Source organism: Microtus oregoni, unplaced genomic scaffold (assembly GCF_018167655.1).
Source record: "Microtus oregoni isolate MIOR12 unplaced genomic scaffold, Mior012 000049F_ref0000343, whole genome shotgun sequence".
In the NCBI taxonomy this organism is placed as follows: Eukaryota; Metazoa; Chordata; class Mammalia; order Rodentia; family Cricetidae; genus Microtus; species Microtus oregoni.
Window position 1 is genome coordinate 2,940,145 of NW_024543223.1, and position 25,474 is coordinate 2,965,618.

At 42.5% G+C, this 25,474-nt stretch overlaps 1 protein-coding gene across 2 annotated transcripts in view; it reads left to right on the top strand.

Annotated features, from left to right (window-relative positions):
• Positions 1–13,901, top strand: part of LOC121436431 (sodium/glucose cotransporter 1) — a 66,783-nt gene extending 52,882 nt beyond the window's left edge. The window contains exons 10-15 of one of the 2 annotated variants that reach the window (XM_041636310.1): positions 1,537–1,644; positions 5,208–5,358; positions 5,956–6,124; positions 8,479–8,694; positions 11,077–11,182; positions 13,561–13,901. In XM_041636310.1, coding sequence (XP_041492244.1) covers positions 1,537–1,644; positions 5,208–5,358; positions 5,956–6,124; positions 8,479–8,694; positions 11,077–11,182; positions 13,561–13,778 — 968 coding nt within the window. In that variant the 3' untranslated portion in view covers positions 13,779–13,901. Of the gene's footprint in view, positions 1–1,536; positions 1,645–5,207; positions 5,359–5,955; positions 6,125–8,478; positions 8,695–11,076; positions 11,183–13,554 lie in introns of both variants that reach the window. The other variant, XM_041636309.1, reaches the window with a different exon arrangement.
• The last annotated feature ends 11,573 nt before the right edge of the window (positions 13,902–25,474 follow it).

Genomic DNA, 25,474 nt, shown 5'->3' on the forward strand with positions numbered 1-25,474 from the left:
TTGTTTGATAGCAAGCTTGTCGCCATGCCTGACAACCTGGACTTGATCTCTGGAGCCCACGAGGCGGAAGGAGAGAACCAGTTCCCTTATTTACACTGACAGTTGTCTCCTCATTTTTTTTTCTCCTAATCTCCCACACTCATGACATCATCCAGGTTTCCTCTCCAGGAAACAGTGTTTGCTCACTTGCAGTTCTGCACCCTGGACCCCAGGCCTGTAGTGAGGTCTAATAATCTATTTTGTAATTCTAATGCCAAGGCCCAGCCAGCTACCGCTGGCCCTGGCTCTCTGCCCTGTTTCATGGGCTGTTTTCTTGCAGGTGCTCCGCCTTGGCGGATTCACCTTTGGTCTTTTTCTGGCCTGTTGTTATGAATACAAATAATTTTTGGTTAGCTATTATGAATCAAAACTGCTTTGAAATGCAAAATAACAACAAGAAGTGAACAGTTCACCACAAAGTGACCATTTGGCAAGCACCGCCAAAATGAAGCCAGGATAGTTGGCAGGCGTTGGCTGTGTTGTCCTTGGTGGCATGCCCCGCTTGGCTCTCATATTCCTGTTCTGGCTGGTACACCATGAGGAAAATATAATTGCCTTCTATATTCATAACTCACACTTCTGTGGATCTTCAACCAACCACCTATTGAAAAATATTAAAATATTTGAACCTATGATGAAAACATGTAAGTTTTGCTTATCACTTTTTCCAAACAACATAGGACAACAGCTATTTCCATAGCACTTCTAGGTTATTCTATGTTGTAAGCAACCTGCAGATGACTTCAGGGGAGGATGTGCATGTGTTAGAGCAGGTATTATGCTGTTTACTTAGGGGGCTGAGCCTCTGCAGACTTTGGAATCCACTGAGTAAAAAGTACCCAGAAACAATTCACACATGGATGCTGAGAGATACCTGTTGAGCAAACAGAACAGTGCATACCCTAATGGCTACTGCATTTATTTATTTACAATAAGTGTATGAATTGGAGCTGTGTGGTACAGTGCTAAATGAGTATTTAAGAAATTTTGTTGAGCCAAATTCTATATAAATTTCTAGAATTTTCTCCAAGATTTTATATCTAGTTCCCTTCTCCGCACAGTCTATTTCTTTATTACTGCTCCAGATTTCTCAAATCTTGGGAGTTACCTTGGTTTTCTAAGGATTTGACTCTATATCTAAGAGCTGTTCAAAAAAACCCTGAAAACCAGGGTCACAGATAACCCTAATTATCATCACCAAGCTGTTGAGGTCGATGGCAGTGCCTCCTCCCTCCCCTCCAGATCATTTTCTTTGTTTCCTTTCTGTCCTCTAAGAGCCAGGTTTCTCTGCTGTGGGAGCATCCAGATGTGTCAGGGATAACAGGACAGGGTATGGCACAGAGGTCTTAGCTGGGAAACATTCTTTCCCTGCTTCTGTTTCTGGGTACCGGGTGGGACTGTCTTGTTTGAAGTGTTGCTTTAAGGTAAATACTGCAACCATCAGAACCGTTGCTACCCAATGGAAGCTCACTGATGCACCCGTTCATCTCTCTTTAGACAAGATCGCCTGTGTCGTCCCCTCGGAATGTCAGAAGTACTGCGGCACATCAGTTGGCTGTACCAACATCGCCTATCCTACCTTGGTGGTGGAGCTCATGCCTAATGGTGAGACTTTCCTGGGAGGTCAATTTGGCTTAGGCTCCACCTAGACCTCTGAGTGCATTCTGGGACAAAGGCTTTTCCAGGCCAGGGGTGTGCTCTAAGGAGAAAGTCCCATTTCTGTGTTTCTGAGTTTAATTTATATCTTCACAACATGTGGTTCAGTTGGAGTCTATCACCCTGGGTCTTGTCCATTAGTCGGGCTAAGAAAGGACACAAAAACTTGTTGGGGTGGGGGGAGAAAGTCCCTTTCCTTGCCTGTCTCAATAATCATTTAAAATACTCAAACAAAGAGGTTGTAACTTACAATGGAAATTTGGAAAACAGTGTAGAAGCTCCCGAGGGAAAAAAAGAAAATTAAAAGTAGACCTACCATAGGGTTCACCGTTCTCCATACAGGGTTCATATCCAAAGGGATGGAGCCACTATGTTGTAGAGACAACTGAATTCTAGTGTGCATTTGGGCTTGTGCACAATTGCCAAGACAGGGAACCAACCTTAGTGTTTAAATATAAATAGATAAAAATGTGCTCTGCACAAACAGTGGGTGACAGTCACACTCACGAGAAGGTGATCTGTTCATCTGGGAACACGGATGCTGCAGCAGGGTGTGAAGTGAGAGAGTCGGTCACAGAAACACAGATGCCGAGTGATCTCATCTTGGTATTTAGAGTGTGTGTGTGGGAGTGTGTGAGTATGTGAGTGTGTGTGTGAGTGTGTGTGAGTGTGTGTGTGTGTGAGTGTGTGTGCGTGTGAGTGTGTGAGTGTGTGTGAGTGTGTGTGTGAGTGTGTGAAGCCACTGCACTGGCCCATGCACCTTATTTTCCTCACAGTTTTAAAAGTCCACACTGTGGTGGAAACGTTAAGCACGTAAGAGGGAGGCAGACATCTGTAGAGAACATTTTAACTGACATCTGCAATCTCCTGCATTTTCACTCATTAGTAACAGCTCTTTTCCTGCTACATTTATTACTATTGTTATTAGAATATATTTACATCATTTTCCCCATTCCCTTTCCTTCCCCATCTCCTTCCATGAGGTCCCCTTTCACTCTCAAATTCCTGTCTTATAAAATTTAACACGCATACAAGGAGTCCATTTAGTGTTGTTTGTGTGTATATGATCTCAGAGCTAACCACCTGGTACTAGATAACTAATTAGGAGCTCATCCCAAGGGAAGACTATTTCTCCTGCTCCTAATGCCCCTTAGTTACCTGAGGTCCTTTGCCTATGGAAGGGCCCCTTCCATGTTAGCATGTCTACATTGGTGTTGTCCTTGTTCAGGTATTGCTTAAGCAGCCATATTGTTGGGGTATTATGCATGAAACTTCCCTGCCATTTCTAGGAGACAGTCTTGCAGTAGACTTTTTGGTTCTTTGGGTCTTATAATCTTCCTACCCTGTCTTCCAAGACATCCCATGAGCTTTAAGACATGGCATTTTTGTTTTAAGACATGCTTATCTCCCTGAACTTGGAGCTCCCAGTTTTTTCTAAACTGGCTGACTAGGGAGCCCCAGCCCCAGGATCTGCATCTTCCCCATCAGCTCTGGCGTTACAGCTATGAGCTACAGTTCCTGGCTTTATGTAGATGCTGGGGGCCTGAACTCAGGTCCTCATGCTTCTGCAACCAATACCTTACCTGCTGAGCCACCTTCTCAGCCTTTCATCCTTTCATTCATGTATGTATGTGTGTGTGTGTGTATATATTTATGTATGTATGTATGTATTCATGTTTTCTCTTGAGGCAGAGTCTCGTTATATAGCCCAGGCTAGCCTTGAATTGGCGTTAGTCTTCTCGTCTGAACTTCCCTAGTACTCAGATTACTGAGCTGCACCAGCATGCCTAGACTTCTTTTTAAATTTCTCTCCAGAGCTTTATGCACAACCTTGGGCAGAGCGTTTGTAGTCCAATCATATAAGAGGGGAAATATATTTAACCACTCCCCTGAACTTGGCTGCTATTTAGTTAAGGTTCCCATAAGCGTCAGTCACACTGGTCTTGGCAGGAACAGGGTGTGACTTCTCCAAACGGGCCCTGGACCCCTGCGCTCATGAGACCCTAGCACATGGTGCTAGAGGGAACAGTGAGCAATAAAAAGCCATGTGCGAAACAGCAAAACACTGTGTCTGTCACCTGGCTTCTGTGACTACTCAATCCCCTGTGTTAGACCACCAGACACTTCCTGTCCCTTGTCTTACGTCACTCAATTGCGTTTAATGGCATTGGTCAGTTGCCTTTCTGAGTCTTTCTCTTAGGGTTCATGTTAGTCTTTCCTGTTGCCTTTCCACATCTTCTTAGGCTGCCTCTTTTGCTTCCTCTTGTAGCTTCAGCTTTTCAGCCAGCAAGTGTTCCCCAACTAATCCACATCAGTCCTGCCCATTTTGTCTCCTAACGATCATGCACTTTTCTCCCTGCCTATGTTTGCCTTTCTTGCCTTACTACGTCTGCTATACCATAATTTTGGGTCGGGTAGGGCAGAGTTCAGACAGATCTTAACTGGGCAGTGGTTGTGCACACCTTCAATCCCAGCACTCAGGAGGCAGAGACAGGTGGCTCTCTGTCAGTTCAAGGCCTTCCTGGTCTACAGAGTGAGTTCCAGAACAGGCTCCAAAGAGAGAAACTGTCTCAAAAAGCCAAAAAACAAATAAATAAGCAAACAACCACTACCACCAAGAAATACCCAAAACATGTGTTGCTGTAGGTCATCAGTCTGTGTCACAGACTCCCTTTACCAGGTGATTTATTAGTGTGGCTAACAGGTTGTGGTCCAGCTAGTCCAACAATCACTATCTTCTAACAGAAAGTTCCAGAGTCTAGTAGTTCTAAGACCATAGCAGGCTGAGGTGTCACAGCTAGTCTTATCACATGCCAGAATCCCTAAGAAGTAGGTTTACCAGTGAGAGTGATGTCAAGCAGAGAAACAGCAAAAGAATCCTTCTTCCAAGTCCTTTATGCAGGCTGCCATCAGAATGTGTGGCCCAGAATAAAGGTGAATCTTTCCACCTCAAAAAATCTGGATTAAAGGTGGGTCTTTCTACCTCAAATGATTTAATAAAGAAAAATAATTGCTCCCAGGTGTGCCCAGTGGCTTGGGTTTTAGTTAATTCCAGGTGAGTCAAGCTGACAACCAAGAGCAGCCACCACACTCTATGCTACAGCTTTGCCAGATGAGAGTTGTTCGTTTCTCTAGGCTCCCATTCGTGGATGTCTTTTCATTCTCTCCGGTCCAGCTTAGACATCCTTCTTCTGTATCATGACTCTTTGGTGAGAGTCCTTCCGGTAGTCCCCTCGGGTGAGAACACCCGCCACTGCCCTGACCACCACACTCACCACCACCATCACCACCATTTAGTTGAAAAGTCTGCAATGTTTCTCTTGTCTCAAATCATTGCCTGCTGTGGTCTTAGAATGTAAAGCTACAGTCCATTTCTTGAAACTTCTCTTCTTTCTGGAGAGAGAAATTTGAGACACAGTCATGGTTTCTAAAGGCAAACAGACCTTGGAGACTGCTGCACAAGAAACAGAGTCAGGGTGATGAATGTCACTCAAAACCCCGTTCTCTTTCAGGACTCCGAGGCCTGATGTTGTCAGTCATGATGGCCTCCCTCATGAGCTCTTTGACCTCCATCTTCAACAGCGCCAGCACCCTCTTTACCATGGACGTCTACACCAAGATCCGGAAGGGAGCATCCGAGAAGGAGCTCATGATTGCAGGAAGGTAAATGCAGCTTCCTCCTCTCTACCATGTACCAGGGGAGCTGAAGGTCACAGAGAGTTCTACCCACCGTAGTGCGGTTAGGCAAGATTGGCGGGTACTTGGTATAATCGGAGTTATCTCTGTGCCCAGTTATAGTTGCCATGTATGGACACGTTCTTTTATTTTCTGAGCTACTGGAGGATTGAAGTCAGGGGTTTTCACATTCTGGGCAAGTACTGCACCACCGAGCTAGACCCCAGCCCTGGCATTTCATTTTACATTGAAACAGTTGAGCACCTACACTTTGACTCTTCTCAAAGTGAGATTTTCTTGCATTAGATCACTTTGCCAAGCTGCCCCTGAAAGTCAAATGAGTTTCAGTTATTCATAGACACAGATGACTTTCAGGTAAGCAGAGCAAGAAAGAAGCCTCCAGAATGAATTTGCTTATTTTGCTTCACAGAGGTAGTGTGAAATATGTTTTTATTTATATAATACACATGTAAGTATATATTTGCTGGTGACTTCTATATGTAGGTACGTGCATATGTTTACATATTATTGGTACGTATTTGTTCATGTACAACACTGATGTGCTACTGTGGGCTCTGATTTCAGGTTGTTCATCCTCGTGCTGATCGCCATCAGCATCGCCTGGGTGCCTATCGTGCAGTCGGCTCAGAGTGGACAGCTCTTTGACTACATCCAGTCTATCACCAGTTACTTGGGGCCACCCATCGCAGCTGTCTTCCTGCTTGCTGTTTTCTGCAAGAGAGTCAATGAACCAGTAGGTATCGTTCTAGAAGCTCCTGAAAAGCCCGTGTGCTGCAGCAGTGGCTTATGGGGGTTTTCAAATTCTCTATGAGAAGGATTCTGTTTTCCAGAGATCTTAGACAGAAGTGATGTACAGTTAGAAGTTTGGCAGGGTACACCTCAAGGAATCCCAAGGGCCCCTCAGGAGTTAGTATCAGATCTACTTTCTCTCTGACCCCTCCCCCGTCCTTGTTATAAGGTCCCAACTAATAGTGTACATTTTCCATCCAGTCTTTTTAACCATTTAGGCACTTAGTTTTCTTTTCTTTGATTTTGGTCTCTGAAATGCTTTGCTTACATTTCCTTCCTAAACTTGAAAAGGTATAGGCCCTGGTTACCAAAAGAGGAATAAATAGAACAGAGGTGTCTCCTATGGGATGGAGGGTGACAGAAACTGTGACCAGACAGCGTCCCCTCCCTTGCTCTTTGACAAGTTAAGTCATGTGGTGTTGCACGGGGTGTGAGTTAGAGATGAGGGCCACACTGTGTCTTTGTTCTGTCACTTGGTGTTTTACCCTGCTATGCTGTGGGGACCTTCTTTGCTGGTCTATTTCTGTCCTCCGTGCTCCTTGTATCCATATGGGTGTGGAGAAAGTGTTCTGCTAGGATCTAACTATTTCCTGTGTTGTTTTCTTCTTCAGGGTCATAGTCCTTGCTTAATTGGGCTAGATCCTCTGCTTACTCTTCGAGTCCTGATATCCTGTCTTCTGCTTGATTCGCTGTACTCGTGAGCCTTCCCTGTGAGGTTCCTAGTTGAGGTGTTGGGTTTTCAGTTCTGTGGTCACGTTTCATCTTCAGTCCTCAGGGCTTCTGTCTCCTCACTGAATTCTGTTCTCACATCCCGATTGTCTCTGTCGTTCCCATCAGCCTTAGGTTTGCGTTTTCTTGAGCACCGCGCAGGTGTGTATTCTCCTTCGTTTCATTGAACTGCTTGTGTCTTCTTTAAACTTGAATTCTTTGCTGAAGTTATGATTGTTCTTTTCAATTCTGTATCCTGGGACTCATCTGGGTAACTCTCACTGGTGAATCTTTCTATAGAAACAATGGTTGTAGGATAGAAATTACTGGCTCAATCTTTCATATCGTTTGTATTTTTGTGATGAACTGGTGTATGGGCTTCTGTAGTTAGTTCTGATGTGGACAGAGCAGGTTGGACAGAGGAGAGCATGTGCCTGTTGGTTGGGCCTGAAGGCAATGGCTTGAGTAGGTCAGATGGACAGAGGGGACTGCAGTGGTCTAGGATGTGCCTCCTGGTCTAAACTGGAACACATGGGTAGATCTGGCCACATGGAAAGGTTGGATATGGTGTGGGAGGGGTCTGTGGGTTGAAAGCAGGTAGGTAGAGTCTGGCAGAAGCCTAGAATTGGTTTTAGTGAAGACTAGGCTGAGGCAGTGTCTATGGGGTCAGGAGCAGATTTGGCAGGTTGGGGGAAAGTGTGTATATGGGGAGTGTCAAGTAGTCTCATTGAAATGAATCCTGGAGAAGGATAGTGGCTATTGGCTGGGTGCAGGGGTTGGCTGCTGTGCAAAAGGGACCTGGTGGAAGTCAGAGATTGGTTTGGATGCAGGCAGAGGAGGCAAGATTAGACAGGGGTAATGAATGTGTGGTCCTGGGATAGATCAGGTGGTTGAAGAGAAGGCATGAATGAGTCAGAGAGACTTACTGGGTTAGACCCTGGAGAAAGGTGTGGGACATCTGTCAGGGTAGAGAGGCCAGATGTGATGCAAGAAGGATCTGTGGGTTGCTGGAAATGCTCTTTATTTTATGGAAAAGTTCCTTTCTTCTTCATTTCTCAAAGACTTAATTTAGTGTTTTTTAATAATGTCTTCGGAGAAGCTAAATTGCAAGTGTTTACCTTGTATTGGAATATGCAAGACTTGGGAATCTTCTGAGGACATCAGCTGAAAGTATGCAGGCTCAAATTATTGCTGCTCTGGTTTTTGTGATCCTGAGGATTGAGTCCATGGCCTCACACTTCTAGTCCAACACTCAACCACTGAACTACACCCTTCACCCTCAAACTAGCTTTTCTGTTAGGAGGAAGGTTTTGAATGAATATGCACTGTTAATAGTCTATACCAACCAGTAAATATTTGAACCCATTATATTTTGATTTTTTTTTTATGATACAGGATATCATGTTGTTGAAACAGAAAAGACAGACTTATGAAAAGTGCTACTTAACAGTTCTGGCCCAGATCTGATTTTAGTGTCCTGGCTGCAGATGGCTCGGAGGAGCCTTCTCTCCTGTTTCTTCATCTCTGGCTTCTGAGAACACCAGTTGCTTTCTTGTTTCAACACAATTAACCCAGAGTTTTCTTTTGCAGGGAGCCTTCTGGGGACTGATTCTAGGCTTCTTGATTGGAATCTCCCGCATGATTACTGAGTTTGCCTATGGAACCGGGAGCTGCATGGAACCTAGCAACTGTCCCACCATCATTTGTGGGGTGCACTATCTATACTTTGCCATCATTCTCTTTGCTATCACTCTCATCGTCGTCTTGGCCATCTCCTTCCTCACCAAGCCCATTCCAGATGTGCACGTGAGTATCCATCCATTCGAGACCTTTCCTGCCTGTGTCCCACAGTCCTTGCTGCAGCACCCCGCTGAGCAGCTCACACTTTACAGGGCTGAGATAGCTCCAGCTGGTCAATGTTTTCATGTAGAAGGATTCAGGATGGGAAACATGGGATGCTTGCTGTCTCAGCACTGTCTGGTCCAAGCCCTTACAGCCCAGACTTCAGCCTGGGGCTTTCCAGAAGACTCAGCTTCCTGAGTAATGCCTACAAAGGGAAGTGAGGTCACTTGACAGGCAGCATAATACTCTAGATCAGAAGTCCTTGTCCAAAATGAGAAGTTGTATATTTCATGTGAAAATACCATGGCCAAATGTCCAGAAGTCCTGCAACACACATGCCTAATTACAAAAATCTTCCACTCAGGGAAACTTAAACTATAGCTTACTTTTTGACTTTTTTCTAAAGGAGACATATTTAAATTAATCCATTTCTATTATTTTATATTTTATCATGAGGCTTGGGGTTTACTGGTAAGGTTCCGGGGTATGTCCATCTCCTCCAGCGACTACATGGCTGCTCCTGAGTCTGCCTACTTTCTCCCAGCATTCAATTTAGTTTTCCCGTCTAGTTCTATTCTGCTCTATCACAGGTTAAAGCGATTTCTTTATTCACTAACCAATAAGGGCAACATATATACAGACGAACTTCCCACACCACTTGTGAAGTAGAAAAATCAAGGCATTCCACAAAAGGCATGACTGGGGTAGATGTATGGCATTGGTTCTCACGGAATTTTACAAATTCTTACTTCAAATTCCAAATTGTATCAGTAGAAACTGCCCCTGCTCTACTCTGTGTTGACAGGGCCCATGTTTGTAGGTCTTATTTTCATAATGTGACAGTATTCAATAATAAGACATTACAATGCTGGTTTGCATAAATGACTTCTAGTCCTTTTTCTTAGTAGCAGTGCTGAAAGAAACAAATTTAATTATCAGAGAAAAGTGAATTCATTTACACATCAAACATGTATGTTTCAGGTAGTCTCTTTTCATGAGATTTTTAATTTTAAAAACATAAAAGCTCCATTGTGTCTATGTATTTTGTACATGTGTGATCATGCATGTGTGGGCACCTGCATGCTGCAGTGCACACATGAAGGGCAGAGGAAAACTCACATGAGGTGCTTGTCCTCTTCTATTCAGCAGATCCTCAGGATTGAACTCGAGGCTTCATGTTTGACAGTATGCTCCTTTATTCACGGAGCTGTCTCACTGGCCCAGCATGTTTAAATTTATTGTATTTTTAATTCACTTTGCCCTTTATTTTTGTTTTTAATTTTTTTACTACTAATATTATTGTACTTCTTTGATACTTTCATATATGAACATACTGAATTTGGTCATTTACACTGTCCATTATCATCTCATCCCATGTCTCTCCTGAAACTTTCCTTTCCAACAAGCCCCCTCTTACTTTGGCTCAGAGTTTAATTATGACTGCTTGCATGAGAGTGAGCAGGGAATCCTCCAGAACCCGGGAGCTTGTCACTGGCTACCCCACTGGAGAAAATGTCACTTCCTCTTCAGCAGTCTTTAATTGTCCACAGGCCCTCAGCGTGGGGTGGGGTCTCCTGAGTGGCTTCCCCATGCAGGAGGAAATGGTGACAACCCTATCTTGTGCAGGTCACTGGTACAGTGAGGTCCTGAATGTCGCTGCTCCCACGCTCCTCCCCATCTGGTCTCCTTCATTTTTTCCCTTCTCTCCTGTGATTCTCCCTGAGCCTTGGAGGTGATGCAGATGCCTCCTTTAGGGATGAGTTGAAGCAGCCTCTTAGCCTCTCCCTAGATTATGCTGCATATATTATGTGGGATTTCAGTGGGAGAGTGATCCATGATTTCTTGGTATGGCAAGGCCATATTCATTTCCTTTTTTGATTCATACTTTTCTGTTGTTCAAGGTTTCTGTCCTGCCTGGTTTCCAAAGTCGTTAAGTCCCAAAGAAATCACACAGAGGTCTACATTAGTTATAAACGGATTGGCCCATTAGCTCAGGTTTCTTATTAACTTTATAACTTATATAGCCCATAGTTCTTATCTCTGTTAGCCACATGGCTCAGTACCTTTTTCAGTAAGGCAGTCACATCTTGCTTTTTCTGTGGCTGGGCCAGGACTGCAGAGAAATGGGCTTCCTTCTTCCCAGAATTTTCCTGTTCTCCTTGACATGCCTCTACTTCATGTCTGGTTGTCCTGCCTATACTTCCTGCCAGGCTATTGGCCAATCAGCATTTATTTAAATTTAATTGACAGAATAGTGACAATTGTCCTATACCACTTCGTTTCCCCAAATTCTTGGCCCAAGGCACTGTTCGATCTTTCTGGTAATCTGTTCTGCTTTTTCCACAGCTATACCGTCTGTGTTGGAGTCTTCGCAACAGCAAGGAAGAACGAATTGACCTGGATGCAGGAGATGAGGACTTCCAGGAGGACCCCAAGGATACAATTGAAATAGGTGTGTTCCTAAGCCACTTGTTGAAGTCTTCAGCAAATGCCTTTGTCAATGCTCACATCTCTTCTCAGGGACTAGGGAAGGATGGTGGAAGACAGGTGCGGATACGCACTGAAGAAGCTCACCAAATGGGCAACACTGGGAAACCCTCTCAGCTGCCTTGCTCCTCAGATTTTGCAGAACTCAGTGAATCAGGGAATGAAGAATAATTTGTTCTTGATGTGGAGCACAGTCAAGTGGGGGGATTAGGGCTTTACTGGTATAGCCTATGATCTGAGACAGAGATGTACGCAGAGCTATGTCCATTTCCGATGACACCAGAGTATGGGCCAGAGGCTCTTGGCATCTTATGTCTTTCCACTTTAGGTTAGAAAATCTAGTCCCTTTGGATGCTTAACATGATGCTTAGTGTCGATAGACTTATGCTTTGTGATTTTTTTTTCAGTTCTGGGGATCAAGCCTTACTTAGACTTAGCATGCTGCAAAGAGAGTGCTCTATGTCTGAGCTCCTCCACTCTAGCCCCAGGCTTAGTCTTTAAATTAAGTCTGTCTTCAACTTTGTGTTGCAACTTTTTCTATGTGGAAGAGAAACACACATGGGTATGCGTGTGTATGGTATGCAGAAGTATGGGAAGGTTAAGTACGCAAGTCCATGTGCTTTATCTGGTACTGAAATGGAAGGTTGGTCCTGAAGACAGCACTAGCTGAAGCAGAGAAAGTTACGAGTCTGGCATCAGACACAAAGACTCCTAGCTGCAGACCCAGTAGATGTCAAGCTCACCGTGAGCCCAGGGACCACGTGGCCTCGTCACCTCACTTCAGAGTTCTGAGACACGTATGTACTTGGCCACTAAAGCTCCAAAAATAAGTGTGTGAGCTAGGAATGGTGGCACACACCCATAATCCAGGAGTCGGGAGGCCAGTCTGGCCACGTATTGAGCCTCCATTTCCCACCCCAAAAAAGCAAAACATATTAATCTGCTTATAAAAAGCAGGATGTGCCCATCAGTAGTCTCTGAACACGGTGCTAACACATAGAGTGGGATCTGGGGAAGGGACCTGACCTGCAGACCCCAAAGCCGCAGGATCTCCACAACACAGGGCAACAGCAGGATATCCAGGAGGAGCCCTAGCAAGGTTCAGCCTAGATCGGGAGGTAGAAACCAGAGGCCTCGAACCAGACCAATGACTCTGTGCAATGAACACTTCCAGTAAAGCTTTATGGACAAAGGGGTTCATGGTATGACTCACGGTGTCACACAGCAGCTTCCTTGATGAGATTTTTTAATTTTTTCCCACTTTTAAAATTTAATTTATTTTTCTTTTTCTCTTAAATTTTGTGCAGGGGTTAAGGGTGGATGCAAAGGGATGGGGAAATGAATGGGATCAAAATACATGATGGAAACACACAGACTAAAATTTTTAAAAAGAACAAATTACCCTACCACAATAAAAAAAAGAGAGAGAGTAGGGTGGATGTCATAGCTGATCACTGGCAGAGCTGGCATCTGAAACTACGCCTGTCTGTCTCCAGCGCCATAACTGACCTCTGAGCTGGGAATCTGCTCCCTTGCCAGCATCCACTTTGGGTGTCGGCACCACCGCATGGCTTGGTTGAGCAGTACTTACGTGCACCTGCGTGCTGTGAGCCAGGCGGGTACTGACTGCTGTGACCGTGCATCAGGACCTGGTCAGAGTGGCCCTTCCCTCAGGCTAGGTCTGTTGTGAGACCTTAGTATAGGCAAGTGCTGGCAGCTCTCCTCTGGGTCAGGCCAGCTTCCCTGCCTTCCAGTGGCATAGCAAAAGGATATGGTCCTAGATTTCAGAGGTGGGTTTACCGTATTCTCCCTAAGTCAGTTGTCCATCTCGTTGTTAGCACGTCCCTCTCATAATCTATTATCTTACCTGACTATTCTAAATCAAAGCCCATTTTTATTGGTCCTGGAAGAGATAAACCTCAGATTAGTTGACCATGAGAAGCCAGATTCCAAGTCAACCCTGTCTCATAATTGTATTCAATTTCCATTCCAGAAAACAAGAGAAGGATTATTCTACAGAATGTAAATGCTTTGTGGTATTCCATCTTCCCAGGAAACTTTCTAGTTCCTTTAGCTCAGTGGTTCTCAAGCTTTGGGTCTTGACCACTTTGGGGGTCAAATAACCCTTTCACAGGGGCCATCTAAGACCATCTGCATATCAGATATTTGCATTATATTTCATAGCAAAATTACATTTATGAAGTAGCAATGAAAACAGTTGTATTGTCGGGGGTCAACACAGCATGAGGAACTATATTAAAGAGTCACATCATTAGGAAAGCTGAGAACCACTGCTTTAGACTTTGTATCCAATAATCTTTTGATGTCTTTTTGTAGAAACAGAAGTTTCCCAAAAGGAGAAAGGATGCTTCAGGAAGGCATATGATCTGTTCTGTGGGCTGGACCAGGAGAAAGGACCAAAGCTGACTAAGGAAGAGGAGGAAGCCTTGAAGATGAAGATGACAGACACTTCTGAGAAGCCTTTGTGGAGGACAGTGGTGAACATCAACGGCATCATCCTATTGGCTGTGGCTGTCTTTTGCCATGCCTACTTTGCTTGAGTCCTGCCTTCTGGTGTAGACTTGGCAAGGCTGGCTTTGTATTTCCCTTTAGACCATTCTGTGGTTGTTTGGGGAAATTGTAAATTTTTCCCATTGGGATTAAATATGTATATTGTGATTTTAGAGTTGCTGGAAGGAAATAATTACATTGCTGTGAACTTTTGCATTTGAAGCCAGTGTGGCACACATATCTGCCTCTCCTAGAGTTTAAGAAGAGAAATTTACTCAGGTCTAGGAAAAGTCCAACTTAGTCACAGAAGCTTGTGTGGGCTCATGCTACTCTGCCTCAGTACATCCAGCTTGTAATTACTGTTTATAAATCCTTCAATAATATTTTTTTTAAAAAGTTGTAGTCTAGTTTCTGCCATTTTCCTACCTGTTTCCTCTTCCTTCATGGTTAAGAAATCTTTTTCCCAATTACTCATACCTTAGTTTTTTTCTAATATAAAGAAAATCATTTTTACAATTGGATGAATACCCAGAAGCTAAGGATAGAGACCCTATCCTAGGAATTTGTTTCTTAAAATGGTGGTCTCAAGGGGACAGTATTTATCTGCAGTATGGGGGCTCACACCAGTTGGGGGTGCAGACAATCTTGAGCAGCAGGAATTTTCTGGCCTTTAGGAAATGCCCAATGCGTGTCTCCTGTGTTTGTTACTCATCTCAGTGTTTGCTGTCCACTAAGTGTCTTAGCTGCTCAGGAGTGCACATTGACTTCAGTAATTCTATGGCATTTTTGATGGATCCTGCTTGGTCCTTGCTTAGTTTGTATTTAATTTTATTATTTTTGTGGCTGCACAAAGTATACCTCCGATGGCCAGTATGGAGAACATTGCATTTCCTTGTGGCCCCTGCCTCATGGTGCTGATGTTGACATGAAATATGTTCTTAGAAGTTGACACTGTGTGACAGGAGAGAGCAAATGCTCCTGCAGGGACATATGCCATCCAGTCACAGTGCACCTTCCCAGGAACCATTGACCTGATTAGCCCAAGGTCCTCTTTCCCGTGTGTTCCCATGCCCACACTGGTTGCCTTTTAAGGTGTCCCGGTTGGTGACCACCCACTGACAAGACTAAGGCTGATGCCCTTGTCTCTAGGTGGCACTGCTTGGCTGCCTAGAGCTAAGCAGGAAGAAGAATGTTGATGTTGAGCTAGTTTTCCATGGGAAAATAACTTTCATTTAACTTAAAATTAATGAATTAAAGTCATCCTTGCAAAAATCTCAATTATTTTGTAATATCCTATTGCAGCTATGTTTTTGTATAATGATTTTAAGCTAGCTACAAAAGAGCTGAGTAGTCTTGGACTTAGATCTGGCTCCAGGGTCAATGGATGGTTTGTGGTATAGGAAAGAAAACCTGGAGAGACTTGCTTGAGGTCTTGTCTCCTTCCCCTTCCTAGACTGAGAGATGGAAAATGGGGAGTTTCTCAGGGCCAGCACAGCACAGATTTCTGCAGAGTGCTGTCTCAGAGGGCTTGGCGCTAGGGTGTGGGTCTTGAGAGGAGAAAGGGGAGGATTGAAGCTTGTGGGTGGAAAGGGCGATGTGAACTCTCGATGGTTTTGGTTTCAGTTCTTGGCATTGTCAATTATTAACTGTATATATTATAATAAATTATTTTGTCTGAGATGTGTGTTTTTCTCTGTGAAAGTGTCAAACTTTTCTTACACAAATTCTAATCATTTTCTAATCATTAACATCTTAACTAAAGTATTAACAGGTCAACACTATCACACAATTTGTCAAATTACAATTCTCTTAAATCAATTCTAAGCAAAAGACAAGAAAAGGTTTTTGTAATTGGTGAGAGTTTACATGCAATGCTTTTTGAATTAATTGTCTCAGTTTCTGAGCAGCAGCATCACCAACATGCACAACTATACCCACATAAAACTGAGAGAGCTTGGGAAGTAATTCTAGACACAAAAGAACAGAGCTAAGCATGGCTTCTTGATAGCAGCATTTTCTTTGGTGGGCTCTATTTGCAAGAGGCAAGATTGTAGCATTTAAAAGAGGCTTCCTGACTCAGTTTTAGTTGTAAAAACCTCACAGCTCTTTTAAGAGGCTCTGCCGCTAAGCTCTTAAATGGAGTTTATGAATAGCTGACAACATGCTTCTTGGTGGTGGCAGGGACCTTGAAACTCCACAGAGTTTTGGCAATAAACCTGACTCTGGCCAGTATCTCCACCATGAAGCTAGAATCTCAAAAAGCTAAGAAATGGGGTGGATCCAGCTGTCAAAGCCACAGCTTTAATCCTAGCCAAATCACTTAGCAAATTAAAGACTCAGGTAGTCAAAAAAAGAGATATACAGTAAGGATAGATTTAGACAAAAAACAACCCTGTAAATGGTTTACAGTGTGTTTAAAAATATATATAGGCTTGAGAGAGAAAAGGAAAAGGATAAGGTTCTTTAAAAAATAAAGACAGACAATAGTTGGGTGTGGTGGCACACACCTTTAATCCAAGCACTTGGGAGGCAGAGGCAGGTGGATTTCTCTGAGTTCAAGGACAGCCTGGTGTACAGAGTGAGTTCCAGGACAGTCAAAGATACACAGAGAAACCCTGTCTCAAAAATTTAAAAATAAAAAATAGAGTAAAATAAAGCCACATAAATACAGAGAATTGTATTGTTTTTGAATCATTTGACAGCTGAGGAAGGAGAAACAGCTGCTAAAAGATATTTAATTATAAATGCTGCTGGATTAATCCAATATATATATTTTGAAAATACCTTGACTTCAAAACTTGTCAAAAGATATGTTACTTCGGAGAAGAGGTTTTGCTTCTGTTTCCACAGGAAATGAGAGGTGGTGGATTCATTCTGGGTTAAGAAAAATCAGGTTTGATCAAGGAAAAAATTCCTTGAAAAAATTCCTGAAAAAATTCTCCGATAGGAGCTGATGGCCCAGATGATCCAATATTTCAGAGGACCTCTGTTGTAGTTTCCTCTGAGTTCTACATCTAGAACAGCCTCAAGACTGCTGGCTGAGATGATCAAGCCTCATGGAATATTTGTCAGGACTTGACCATAATCATAAATTTTCTTTAGGTCCCCATAAGATTATCAGTGCCCCAAATTATCATGAAGTAGCCTGAAAAACTGTGCCCACATTCCCAAAAAATGGATTATGGATGTTTTTCTTTGTTTAGAGTGTTGGTTACAAGTTGTTATAGATAATGGTCAGGAAGAAAGCTAAACAAAGGAGATTAGATTTGGAGTTTTTATTTAAAAAGGGGGGGGGGGAGTCCCGTGGGACAATAGTCTTGTATTCTGTAAAGATTTGCCACTTTCAAGATTTAATAAAATGGTGATTGGCCAGGAGCCAGGCAGGAAGTATAGGCAGAGTGACCAGAAAAGGAGAATTCTGGGAAGAGGAAAGGCTCAGTCTGTAGCCATCACCCAGATGCAGAAGAATCAAGATGAGAATGCCTTGCTGATAAAAGGTACTAAGCCATATTGCTAATACAGACAAGAATTATGGGTTAATGTAAGATGTAAGAATTAGCTAATGAGAAAGCTTGAGCTAATAGACCAACTAGTTTATAATTAATGTAGGCCTCTGTGTGTTTCTTTGGGTCTGAATGGCTGCAGGACCAGGCAGGACAGAAACATCTGTCTATAACAACTTTGAAAAATTTCAGGTAAAAAGTGAAAGTGAACTTAATTGTGGCTAGCATTCAGATATGGGACAAACACACATACACACACACACTTGAGCAATTAAAAATTATATCCAAAACCAGGCACAGAGGTGTGAGCTTATATTCTCAGGTACTAGAAAGGCCCAAATAGAAGGAAAACTTGAGTCCAAGAGTTCAAGATAGCCTAGGCAACATAACCATATCTCAACTCAAGAAAAATGCAGCTATTAAACTCAAAATAAAGGTTGTCCCTGTATTGAAGACTTTAAGACTTTTAAGTGTTTAAGACTTTAGATCTTTTAGTTTATCCTTTGAGGTTAGGGAGTGAACCAAGTCTTAGCTCCCCACCTATGGTCACCTCTAAGATCAGGGAAATGTGTCAAAGCTTCAGTCTTCACTCATGGTTGTCCTCTCAGGTGAGGGAGCACACTGTGACTTTGTATTCCTCCACTGGTCCCCCTCTGAGTTTAAAGAATGCATGGAGACTTGGTCCCCCAGCCAGAGCATCCTCAGAGGTCAGGGAGTGCAGTGAGATTTCAGCCTCACACTGATGGTTGCCCTCAGAGGTCAGGGAGTGAGCAGAGACTCTGGTACCAGCCTGTCTCCACACAGCTCTCATTTCCCTCTAGAACTATTCCTGTTTAATATCAAACCAAGGTCACCATAGCAGGTCTCCTCAGTCGTCCACTGCTCACACCTTTCTGTAGAAGGAGGGAGTGGTGGGCTGCGGCCCCGGCTCCTGCACGGCTAGCTTTATACCCGAAATAACAACACACAAACTGTATTTTTTTAAACACTGCCTGGCCCATTAGTTCCAGCCTCTTATTGGCTAATTCTCACATCTTGCTTTAACCCATTTTTAATAATCTGTGTAGCACCATGAGGTGTGGCTTACAGGAAAGATCTTAACCTGCGTCTGTGTCGGGTGGTAGAATCATGGCTACTGACTGACTCGGCTTTCTTTCTCCCAGAATTCTGTTCAGTCTACTCCGCCTACCTAATATTCTGTCCTATTAAAGGGCCAAGGCAGTCTCTTTATTTAACCAATGAAATTAACACAAAACAGAAGACTCTCCCACATCACCTTTCCTTGCATTTTTCTTTAGCCCCCCTTCTCTCCATCTCTCAAAGAACCCAGGAATCCCTGGTTTGTGGGATGTTCTAGCTTCACTTTGCTGCTGGGTCAACTTGCCACATGGGGAAGGAGAGGGTTTAGTCAGCTTCTAGCTCTAGGTTATGGTCCTCAATTTCAGGGAAGTCAAGACAGAAACTCAAGCTAGTTACATCCCACCCAGAGTCAAGAACACTGAGAAACAAATACACCCATGCTTGCTTTCAGCTTACCTTCTCCACCAGTGTGCAGGTCAGGGTCAGCCCATGAAATGGAGACACCCACACTCTGGGAAAGAAGGAAATTCTTACAGAGGGCCTAGGGGCTAACCTTATCTAGATTATTCTTTAATTGAGGCTCTCATCCCAGGTGACTCTAGGTTAGGTCAAGTTGCCAGTTAAAGCTAACCAACATCTCTGTGACTCAGTCTCCCAGGAGCTGAGACTGTTGTGTTACCTGAGTTTATATTTTTACCCCTCTTTCCAGTATACCTTTACCCAAACTCCCCCATTCCCACATTCCCAAATTCTTTCTCCCTGCTCAGCCACTCCCCCTTCTATGTATGCCCTCCTCCTCTACTTCCTATGTGAGATTTCTTTCTTATCTGTTTTCATACCCACATAACTAATGTATTAGTACTGTGTAGGACTAATATTGTTTCTTTATTTCCTAAAACAATTGGTACTTAAGGAGGAACTGTGTTGTAGTCAACTGCTACTCTATTTTCATAGTTAGTTAGTTGCTGGGTGGTGACTATTGTTGCAGATAGCAATCAACTCTCAGGGAATTAGGATTCCCTAAACACCCATCTAAAGTAAGAAAATATCCCAACATGATTATAACCCAGTCTCTTATGAACACCACAAACACCTCCACTGCAGAAGGTGAAGCAAATCAACAACTGCAATAACAAAACATTTAACCAATGACTGAATTCTATATGGGTAGAGATACAAGTACAAAAAGAATCCTAGTATAATCCTCAATGACAGCAACTTAAATGAAACTAGAAGAGAAACCAAGAGCATGACTATAAATATGTCCAAAGACGTCAAAGAAGACATGAATGAACTCCAAGAGAACATAAAGAGCTGAGTGAGATAAGTCAATTCAGGATGTGGAAACAATAGGATCAATTATGTTTATAGTAATAGAACTGGGCTGTTCACAACCTTGGTCGAAAAGCTTCCTTTTTCAATGGACAGTGGGCAATACAGAGACTCACAACTGGTCAAAATGTTGTGAATCAAAGACTGAGTGTTCAACCCTAAGTTGGCCATCTTTATCACCCACCCACTTCTCACGGTCCAGGGAACACCTCAGAAGAGGAAATGGAAAGAATGTAAGACCCAGAGCACAGGAGGAATGCTATGGAATACAGTCTTCTGGACCTGATGTGACTATTGCCCTCCTGAGCTCTTAGCGGCTGTGGACACCTGCACAAGACCTGTACAAGATCAAGCCAGCCAGAATGTCACAGAGATGGGACAGAAGATCTTCAGGCACCACTCCCTACTCAAGAGCTACTATATACTATAACTGGCAGGTTATGGCTGCTCAAAGAGGAAATCGTTGTCTCTCTTTTGAGGGTGTGGCCACTGGTAGGTTTCTTGTGGTCCAGTGGATGACTTAATGCCATACACATATGGGCCTCACTAATCAGACTTACTGGGTTATAAAAAAAAGAATATGAAGTTAGAAGGGGGACAACTTGATGGGGGGCATGTGGAGAGAAAGTAGGTGTGGCATATGATCATATTTCATTATATATATATATAATGTTCTCAAGAGTAAGAAAAATATTTTAAAAGATGCAACTTGTCTTTTTTCTTTCTCCACTAACATTTGCTGCTCTAGCTCATTGGTCATTGCCGATTTATATCAAACTTAAAATAAGATAGTGTGCTTATTCTTACCAAATTCAGAAACTACATTATTAGAGTAGCATTTTACCAGTGTTGCAGTTATACAGAAAAAAAAGATTACTGTGCTACTGTGATAGCAAAATTGTGGCTTTGAAATAAAGAACAAGCAAGCTAAGGAACCATATGTAACAACAAAAGAAACCAAGAAACGGGTACCTATACTAAAGATGTCCATGCACTGATGCAGGGTGTGTGCCTCCCTGTCCTAGGCTGTCCTCAAACTCTTAGTCCTCCCACATCTGCCTCTGTGGTGCTGGGATGACAGATGCACACCACACCTGGTTCTCCATGTTGATTTACAGAAAAAGGATTTATAGGATACATTTTAATAAAAAACATTGTAAAATTTGAACGTGTGTGTGTGTGTGTGTGTGTGTGTGTGTGTGAGAGAGAGAGAGAGAGAGAGAGAGAGAGAGAGAAAGAGAAAGAGAAAGAGAGCCTACAAAGCAAAATCTGAACAAACAAATCATCTATTCTTACATGGGTTAGAGAATTTAGTTCACATGACAAACTTCTGTCCACTTGGAGGGACAGACAGATGGATCTGAGGAGCCACAACTCATCAGAGCACAAGTAAGCACATACAGAAGCTGGCACTAGGTTCCTTGCACTAGGCACATCATATCTACATTTTAAACAAAATCAGAAGCCATACTGAAAGGTAGAAATCTGTGAATAGTGAGCAAACACCAGAGCATAGATGCAAGGATATTAGAACTACCAGGGTAAGCATTTTTCTAAAAAGTGATGCCAAAAGATCAAATGGAAAAGGTAGACAGCATGACAGAAAAGTGTATCATATGAATTGAGATGTGCTAAGAAAATCAATGCCAGAGATAAAATACACTATAAGAAGAGGTGAAGTCAAGGCCTGAGTCAGTGACCACTGCTGAAACTGGCCCAAACCAGCAACCTCCATGGGAGAAGGCCCAAGCCAGTGACCTCCATGGGATCATGTCAAAGCCAGAGACCTCTGCTGGAGCAGGTATATAGTCAAAAATTGACCACATATTAGGTAATAAAGCAAACCTCAACAGATACAAAAAAAAAACCTGGAATAACCACATGAATCTTATTGGATCACCATGGCTTAAAATTAGAATTCACAGCAACACTAATTTCAGAAAGCCCATAAACATATGGAAATTAAACAATGCTCACCTGAACTAATACCAATACTCCTCAAAACGTTCCACACAATAGAAACAGAAGGAACATTGCCAAACTGTTTTTATGGGGCTATACTTACCCTGATACCCAAACTATTCAAAGACATTACTAAGAAAGAGAATTAGAGACCAATCTCACTCATGAACTTTGGTGCAAAAAATACTCAATAAAATACTGACATACTGAATCCAAGAACACATCAGAAAATGACCCACCATGACTAAGTAGGCTTCATCCCAGGGATGCAGGGATGATTCAACATACAAAAATCGGTCAATGTAATCCACCATATAAACAAACTGAAAAAATCATATTGTCATCTCATTAGATGCTGAAAAAAGCCTTAGGCAAAATACATCCCTTCATGATAAAAGTCTTGGAGAGAACAGGGATACAAGGAACATTCCTAAACATAATTAAGGCAATATACAGCAAGCCAGCAGCCAACATCAAACTAAATGGAGAGAAACTCCCAGCAATTCCACTGAAATCAAGAACAAGACAAGGTTGTCCACTCTTTCCATATCTACTCAATATAGTTCTTGAGGTCCTAGCTAGAGCAATAAGACACCAAAGGGTGATCAAGGGGATACAAATCAAAAAAGAAGAAGTTAAATTCTTACTATTTGATGATGATAAATTTATGATAGCTTACATAAGTGACCCCAAAAATTCTACCAAGGAACTTCTACAACTCATGAACACCTTCAGCAATGTAACAGGATACTACCCATCAAAATCCCAGCAAAATTATTCACATACCTTGAAAAAATAATGGAAAAGCGAAAAACCCAGGATAGCCAAAACAATCCTAGACAATAAAGGGACTTCTGGAGGCATCACAATCCCTGACTTCAAACTCTACTACAAAGCTATAGTACTGAAAACAGTCTGGTAATGGCATAGGAAGACCAATAGAACTGAATCAAAGACCCAGATATCAAGTCACACACCTATGAACACCTGATTTTTGACAAAGAAACAAAAAAATATAAAATGGAAAAAAGAAAGAATATTCAACAAATGGTGCTGGAATAACTGAATATCAATATGTAGAAAAATGAAAATAGATCCATATCTATTGCCATGCACAAAACTCAAGTCCAAATGGATCAAAGACCTCAATATAAAACTAACCACACTGAACCTCATAGACAAGAAAGTGGGCAGTACACTTGAATGCATTGGCACAGGAGATCACTTCCAAATATAACCAGTAGCACAGACATTGAGAGAAACAATAAATGGGACCTCCTGAAACTGAGAAACATCTGTAAAGCAAAGGACACAGTCAACAATCCAAAATGGCAGCCTACAGAATAGGAGAAGTTTTTCACCAACTCTACATTAGACAGAGGGCTCATCTTCAAAATATACAAAGAACTCAAGAAGTTGGTCATCAAAAGAACAAAAAAATCCAATAAAAAATGGGGTACAGACCTAAACAGAGAACTCTCAACAGATGAATCTAAAATAGTTGGAAGACAGTTAAGGAAATGTTCAACATCCTTAGTCATCAGAGAAATGCAAAACAATACAATTCTGAGATACTATCATACACCTGTAAGACTGGCCAAGATCAAAAACACTGATGACAACTTATGTTGCAGGAGGTCCTCCCACTCCTCCAGCCTATAGCTGCTGAGATACCAGCCCATTGGGGCGTGGTCTCTCTCCCTTTAAAAAAGCAGCCACTTCCCTCTCCTCTCTCTCTTCACTTCCTGCTCCGCCAGCGACTAGACTCCCTTCCTGGTTGTGTAGAGGGCTGTTGTCTGGGACGGCGATCTGTAAGTTTTTTCCCCCTTAAATAAATACCACCCTATTAATCATAATTCCAAATTGGTGTGGCATTGTTTGTGACTTATGCCTTCATTTGGCACCCAACATTTGGTTTTAGAACCTCTCCTTTCCCCGCTCAGCTGCCGGCCGCGAGTTCGGCTTGGCAGGAGCCCTCCCTTCCTCAGCCACTGCCTGTGCCTTGCAGCGGCAGCCTTGGCCTCCCCATGTGGATTTAAACTCCACAGGCCTGCATAGTCTCTGCCCGAGTGGTTTGCTCTTTTCTGAGTGGTTTTAAATCTCCCTTGCGAGCACAGCTCTTAAGTGGCGCAAACCAGAGCACGCGGTTGCTGAAAGCTACAACCCCTCAGGGTGACTCTGTCATGTGGAGGCATAAGCTGCTTCCAGGTTGCTCTTCTCTACCCCTGGATTCTGGGTTTCTGGTTCCGTCTCTGGAATTGATTTAATTATATTTACTTTGTTGAGAAACTTGCATTTTCCAGTTTTTAACATCTACTAAGGCACTGAAACAGGACCCCGTTTTCATTGCGACTCGGCAACAGCGCCACCTGCTGGATAATAGGTAATATGGCAGTTTTCGTTTCTAACGCAAATTTTACTGCTTTGTTTTCACTAATACAATGGATTAGTAAATTTATATTTACTAATACAATGGATTACATCATTAAAGGTTTATATGATTATGGGGATACCTTAATTTGCTTGTTACTAGGTTTCAGTTTTCTTTTCCATATTCTATCATTAAGGAAGAATATGGCACTCCTAAGAATGATTGAATCTTTATGTACTAATAATGAACAGAAGAATATGGCACTCCTAAGAACGATAGAATCTTTACAAACTAATAATGAACAGAAGAATATGGCACTCCTAAGAACGATAGAATCTTTACGAACTAATAATGAACAACTAATTGACAGGATTAAAATTATTGAAAATCAGAGGTTATCTGAACAAGTGGATACTATGACAGACAAAATTGACTCCATATCCAAGAGTATTAGAAAGTTACCTGAAAGGGTTCAGGCTGTTGAATTTGACCTTCAGACTTTATCACAAAGTTTTGATAAGGTAACAGACAGAATGTACCTCCAAGATGGGAATCTACATGATATACAAGAAAAGTTTAAGGAGGACATGTTATCTTTGAAGGAAAAAATTAAAGCTCTGGAATCACAGGTGCAGAATGGGACCAAAAAATTGATGCCTCAGTGAAATCACTGGAAATATATACAGGTCAGGAGATTCAGGATTTAAGAGAGACAATGATAAAAAGATTTGAAAAGATTGGAGAAATTATTGCAGCTGGTGAACAGAGTAAGGAGGCACAAGGACAGGATACAATGCCTCCACCAGCTATTAGAACTGGCTTACCCAGGGTTCTAGTGACATACCCTATACTTAATTCTGAAAAAGCATCAACTTCTAAAGGCTCAAAGGGAGTCAGAGAAGCTAGATGGATGCCAATAGCAATGAATGATCTGAAAGAAATTAAGCAAGCTGTTGTTAATTTTGGCTTGCACAATGCATATGTAAAGGAAACGATAAGGACTTGGGCTTCTAATGCTAGAGCTACCCCCCATGATTTCCATCAGTTAGTGTCTGCAGTTTTAGATAATGGACCTTCCTTGATGTTTGGAATTTATTTCAGAGAAGAATCCAAACATATGGAACAGCAAGGAAGAGCAAAGGGTATTGAGGTTTCCCAAGATCAAATTCTTGGTGCAGGAGAATATGCTGATCCACAGGTCCAAGCTCTTTATGATGATGAAGTACTGTGTCTATGTCACCAAGCAGCTTTAAATGCTTGGAATAGGATACAAGATCCAGAAAAAAGGGTTGAATCATATACCAGAATTAGGCAGGGACAGAGAGAACCCTTTATTGACTTTTTGCAAAGATTAATTAAGGCTCTGTACATAGGGGTAACAGACCCAGAAGCTAGACGAATACTTCTTGAATCTCTAGCTTTTGAGAATGCAAACATAGAATGCAAAAAGACAATTGGGCCTTTAAAGTCTAGATCAGCACCTATGGATGAATGGATT